We start from the raw sequence: 7067 nt of genomic DNA, 5'->3' as shown, positions 1-7067 counted from the left end.
ACGGGTTGTGGTGGCCGATGCAGTAACGTCCCTGACTGGTAAATGCCTGACTGGGGTTCAACTCCCGCTTAAACTCGTTAGTTCCTTTGTTCACTGCAACCTTACCATCCTTGTGAACTGAGGATGGGGTGTTTGGTAGATCCTATAGGCCTATCTGCTGAGTCATTAACAACCATTGCCTGGTCCTCCTTGGACCTAGCTTGGGTGGAGAGGATGCTTAGGCGATGATCATATGTATATATGGTCAGTCTCTAGGGCATTGTCCTGCTTCATAGGGCATTGTCACTGTACTTTGCCTCTGCCATCCATGAACGGCCTTTAAACCTTTAAAAATTGTAAATTTCCTTAAATTATGAGATGGGACAGATTTAGTCTGTGCTCGAAAGTAAAGAATATATAACAGAATAGAAGCATGGTTGTTAGATTGGCGTCTCTAATGAAGGAAATTATTTCACCGTGTATAGAAAAAGTCATTTACAGCATGTAGGAATAATATTTTTCACTATCCTTGAAAATGTATTTAAATGGGAACGCTGGAATAGTTGACAGAATATGCTCTTTAAGGAAATGAAAGTAGATTTGTGAAAGAAGTATCTATCTATCTATCTATCTATCTATCTATCTGTATATATATATATATATATATATATATATATATATATATATATAGACATTATATATATATATATATGAAAATATATATATATATATATATATATATATATATAGACAGTATATATATATATATGTATATATATAAATATAGATGTGAATAGATATATATATATATATATATATATATATATAAAGATGTGATATATATATATATATATATATATATATATATATATATATATATATATATGTATATCTATATATATATATATATATATATATATATATATATATATACTGTCTATATCAGGGATTCTTAACCGGGGGTGCTCGCACCCTTAGGGGGTGCGAACCTGGTTCCTAAGGGGTGCGAGGATACCTGTGAAATATTGAAAATATGTTTTTACCTACGCTTTATAATTTTTCCTTAAAAAAAAGAAAAAAAAAGAAAAAAAAACTTGTTGCTTAGTCTTGAACAGTGTACGCAGGGATATAACTAAATCTATTTTCCCAATGAAGGGATAAATTTGCAACAAACTCGAGTCCGGGGTACACGTATGTGATTTGGATGAACGAGGAGAAATTCACCATTTTCTCCATGAATGGGTACAAGAACTGGCCATACATTTCAATGACCCGAGTTTTGTTCAGATGCTTGCCTACTTGGCTGATGTGTTTTCAGCACTCAGTGAACTCAATCACTCTCTGCAGGGAAGGGAACTTAACATTGTGACTGCAAGCGAGAAATTGGCTGCATTCAAGGAAAAACTAGTCTTGTGGATAAAGCGTGTGAAGAGGGGGAATTTAGTAAATTTCCCCTGCCTGGAAGAGACAGTCACAGAAAATTCTACCTTGCCTCCAACCTTTGTTGCAAAAATTGTTGAACATATGCAGATGCTGTGTACTTCCTTTGATGGTTACTTCTCATGTGGAGAGTTACAAACCTGTAATATCTGGATCTTGAACCCTTTCATGCAGAATTTGGAAGATGTTGATGATGATGGCAGCATCAAAGAAGATCTCATCGACATGAGACACAATTGTGGAATCCAAATGGAGTTCACCAATAGTCAGCTGGACCACTTCTTGGCTTCTCAGCGGGAAGCATACCCTGCACTAGCAACGAAAGGACTCGAAGTGCTGGTACCTTTTGCAACAACTTACTTGTGTGAGCAAGGATTTTCTTGTCTACTTCACATCAAAACGAAAAGCAGAAATCGGCTGAATTCTGAACATGACATGCGAGTAGCGCTCAGTACTAAGACACTAAGATTTGATGCCATTATGGAGAAAAAACAGCAATAACGAAGTCACTAGGTTTACAGTGCAGTACAGGCAAAATATGATATAATGTTGAAACAAATAAAAAAAAAATATTCTTGTTGATACATACTCATAACTTTTTCTCTTGAAAGAACTTTAAGCTGTATGAATGAATATTGAATAAAAAAAAGGTTTTATTATTACATCAAATTTGTATTTTTAGCTTTTTCATATATTCAGATTCCAGGGGGAGCGGGTACGAGAACTGACTGCTGATTTGAAAAGGGTGCAAACACTGAAAAAGGTTAAGAACCACTGGTCTATACATATATATATATATATATATATATATATATATATATATATATATATATATATATATGTATATATATATATATATATATATATATATATATATATATATATATATACAGTATATATGTATATTTACCCATATATTTATATATATACTGTATATATATATATATATATATATATATATATATATATATATATATATATATTATATATATATATATATATATATATATATATATATGTATATATATATATATATATATATATATATATATATATATATATATATATATATATATATATATATACAGTATATATGTATATTTACCCATATATTTATATATATACTGTATATATATATATATATATATATACATTACGATATCATCATAGAATTTGAATAATAAACCTTCCTCTAACAGAAGAATAATCTCAGGGAATAATTAACGAACATATGCATGTAAATTTCAACGCATAACTAGGGGAGTCTAATCAAATTAGTTGACACATTGTCATATTCCTGTATCCATAAAAGTTTTATATATAAAAAAATACTAATTCTAACATCCCGAACTTCTTATTAAATGTAGTTTCCCTTCTACCAGGCTTTTTTTTTTATCAGGAATACCTTAGTGCTCTAACAACACCCGTCTCATTATTTCCCAATCGTAACATTCCAAAAACTCCTACAGTATCTCACAAAAATTGCCTTCAGCTGCGAAGTTATTATGAAGTTCCCGCTAAAATTTCGAGAGTGTGGAAGTTATTACATCGTATTTACAAAGTTTTCCCTCCTCTTCTTTCCTCCTTTTCTTCTTCCTCCACGGGCTTTTTGCCTCTGCCCTTCTTATCAACCCTCCCTCTCTATAATCTTCTACCCCTCACACCCCTTCCCTCACCATCCCTGCTTCCCTCACTCACCCCCCCCCCTACCCCACGATATCATTAGCCTTACCAAGACTCTTCTTCTCGGAACTTTGGGTGCAACTTTGCTAAGCTTTAAGCTGGAGCCTAAGCATATTGGGATTAAGACCCGGGTTACAACCTAGCCCTAAATTTTGTGTTTTTCGTTTTCCGTTTCATGGATGAAGTGAAAGGAACGGATTTTCTTTTCCAGAATTCCAGAATGAAATGTAACCTCTTGATACATTTGATACTTTTTTAATAATAATAAATATTTGGAATTGCTTATAAGCAGGAAACTTTAACAAATACAACCTATTTATTGATGAAGTGAAAGGAACAGATTTACTTTTCCCGAATTCCAGAATGAAATTTAACCTTTTAATACATTAGATATATGTTTAATATTAATAAATACTTAGAATTACTTATAAACAGGAAACATTAACAAACATAACCAGTCATGGATGAAGTATAAGGAACTGATTTTCTTTTCAAGAATTCCAGAATTAAATTTAACCTTTTAATACATTAGATACATGTTTAATAATAATAAATACTTAGAATTGCTTAAACATAGAAATCTTTAACAAACATATACAACTATATTCACAGAGATAGGGAGAGGTCCCAGCTGAATACTCCAGCGATGGTTATCAAGAATCCACCATGTTTAAAATTTTCATATTTTTCCCAATTTCTCTCAATTCAGGTATTATTCAGAAGCGTACCTTAATATAGCCACCATATCTATTTACTTCATTGACAAAAATTGCCTCATATTTTTGGGAAAAATCAAGGCAACATTCCTTATCACCCAAACAATATGGTAATGGTTACTGTGCGTTGAGAACAAAATTATATTTACTATGCGAATTTCATTTAATGCAATCACCTTCACTATCAACGCAATTTTTGTTTGCTGTTGATTATATATTTTATATATTCTGATAATGAAATTTACTACCCACCATTTCTTTCTTCAAGATATTCACTACTGAAAAATCAAACCACTAAAAAAATTACAGTGATTTTAGCCTTCCCGAAGCGTTATAAACGCTGTAAAGTTTGTCTGAGGAAAACACTGCCACTAAGTTGAGTCTTCTGAAAGCATTCTAAACATTATATAAGCCAAAAATTACTTATAATAATCATCTTTATAAGTGAGAAATGGATTACCAAAGAATAAATATGTATAAGACAACTACAACTGTCCAGAAATTACTGATAATAATCATCTCTATGAGAAATGGATTACCAAAGAATGAAATTGTATAACACGACCTCAACGACTGTCCAAAAATTACTTATGATAATCATCTCTATGAGTGAGAAATGGATTACCAAAGAATGAAATTGTATAACATGACCTCAACGACTGTCCAAAAATTACTTATGATAATCATCTTTATGATTGGGGAGTGGGTTACCGATAGCTAAAAATGTATAACACAACTACAAATGTCCAGAAATTACTGATAATAATCATCTTTGAGTGAAAAATGGATTACCGAAGTATAAAAGTGTATAACACAACTACAAATGTCCAGAAATTACTGATAATAATCAACTTTATAAGTGGGAAATGGGTTACCAAAGAATAAAAATGTATAACACGACTAGAACAACTGTCCAGAAATTACTGATAATAATCATCTTTATGAATGAGAAATGGATTACCAAAGAATAAATATGTATAAGACAAATAAAACTGTCCAGAAATTACTGATAATAATCATAATTATGAGTGAGAAATGAATTACCGAAGAATAAAAATGTATAAGACAACTACAACAGTCCAGAAATTACTTATAATAATCATCTTTATGAATGAGAAATGGATTAACAAAGAATAAAAATGAATAACGACCTCAACGACTGTCCAGAAATTATTTATAATAATCATCTTTATGCGTAGGAAATGGATTACCAAAGAATAAAAATGTATAACACGACTACGACAGTCCGCCTCCCCATTACCCCCCCCCCCCAAAAAAAAAAAAAAAAATCAGGTATCACGCGCGTATCCAATTTCCCAGAAACTGTCGAACATGAAACGCCAATAGAATCTCTCCGGATCGCCCGGGACGACCACTTTTCGTGAAAGTTATATGTAAATGGAAACTTTAAGGCACCAGGTTTTGAAGTTGCCGGGGCACTCACGACGCGGCCTTTGATGTCGGGCGCCCTAGCTTCTGGCCCTATATGGTCTCTCTACCTGGACAATACGAGAAGGTCAATTTCATATTCTGTCCAAGGCTAAGCTGACTCCTTTGATCGGATTCATGTTATTGTGGTGAGTGTATGTGTGTTCGAATGTGTGTAAATCTGTAGCTACGCTGTTAAAAAAATTGCCGTAAATAAACAGTACAAATCCTGGCATAAATGTTGCCAAACATTTACCGTTTTATAAACAGATATATTGACGTAAAGGCTAAGCTGACTCCTTTGATCGGATTCATGTTATTGTGGTGAGTGTATGTGTTCGTATGTGTAAATCTTTAGCTACGCTGTTAAAAAAATACCGAAAATAAACGGTAACAATCCTGTCATAAATGTTGCCAAACATTTACCGTTTTATAAACAGATATATTGACGTAAAGGAGTGATATTACGGTTATCAACCAGTAAGAGATAATAATTAAGTATGGTAAAATTACGTTCACCTGTATTCCAATGAAATAGAGATAAGAACAGCATATTTTTACGGATAATAACCGATTAAAATTGTGGTTTTTTAAGTGTATATTTCATCTGAATTTCATATTCATCATTACATATAAAGGCAATTGTAATGTGTAAAAATACTCGTGAGAACGTTTATCCGGTACTTCATACGCTTGCAGATCTATTATAATGTGTGCGTATATTTATTAACATATTGTGTATATATGTATGGGGATATTTTCAAATTATTTCATAATCTAACGCCATCTATACTTTATACATTGTGTATATTTTCTGCTTGATATTTTCAAATAATTTTCTAACCATGTAATTTTCTAAACTGTGATTTTTAACATAAATCCTCACTACATTGGATAAATATGTTCCTGTGATTTAGCAAATTGGTGACAATTCTATATGCTATAGAGACATATTTTTTTACAATTAAATATTATATGTTTTTTATTTATTATTCAATTTTTAAGAGTTAGAATAATGTCCTTAAATAGATTTTAAATTAAATTATCAACTATCACCATTTATACGTGAAATATTTTTATATTTTCAGTTTGGTATTTAAAAATTATTTTCTAATCTAACACCATTTATGCTATTGATTCTACTTCAGTTGGAATTGACTATCTCTATCTCACAACGTCAAAGTAGTTCCTGTTTTATTTGAAGTTCAATATGAATGTTAATGTATGGATCAGAAACTTAGGCTTGAAGACGAATAGAGGAAGCCAAGCTTGATAGAACAGAGATGTGAATGCTAAGTTGGATTATGGGAATATCACTGCTTGAAAGATTGGAAAATGATGAAATAAGAAGAATGGCAGGTGTAGTGAAGATTACTGAGATGATTAGAGTGTCACGACTAAGATGGTGTGGGCATGTGGTGAGGATGGATGGTGGGGAGGGAGTAAGGAGGGCTTGGGAGGAATCTGTAAGGGGTGATCAAGAGGGAGGTAGATAATTAGATGGCGAGGCAAAGTGAAAGATGATATGGAGAGAAGAGGCTTGGTGGAAGAGGATGCCTTTGATAAAAGGCATTAGAGAAGGAGCATCAGGCAACCGACCCCTTAATGTAGGGATAACGGTAGGGAAGAAGATAAGGTGAAGGATGACATGGAGAGAAGAGGTTTGGTGGAAGAGGGTGCCTTTGATAAAAGGCATTAGAGAAGGAGCATTAGGCAACCGACCCCTTATTGTAGGGAAACCGCTGGGGAAGAAGAAGATAAGGTGAAGGATGATATGGAGAGAAGAGGTTTGGTGGAAGAGGATACCTTTGATAAAAGGCG

The 7067-nt window shown here is 32.6% G+C and overlaps 1 protein-coding gene across 1 annotated transcript; it reads left to right on the top strand.

Annotated features, from left to right (window-relative positions):
* Nucleotides 1-1266: 1266 nt before the first annotated feature.
* On the top strand, nt 1267-1920 carry LOC137618539 (protein FAM200C-like). Its single transcript, XM_068348697.1, has one exon. The coding sequence runs from the start codon at nt 1267-1269 to the stop codon at nt 1918-1920; it is 654 nt and encodes a 217-aa protein (XP_068204798.1).
* The last annotated feature ends 5147 nt before the right edge of the window (nt 1921-7067 follow it).

This window comes from Palaemon carinicauda, chromosome 24 (assembly GCF_036898095.1).
Source record: "Palaemon carinicauda isolate YSFRI2023 chromosome 24, ASM3689809v2, whole genome shotgun sequence".
Classification (NCBI taxonomy): Eukaryota; Metazoa; Arthropoda; class Malacostraca; order Decapoda; family Palaemonidae; genus Palaemon; species Palaemon carinicauda.
This window is presented reverse-complemented; position numbering and strand designations above follow the sequence as displayed.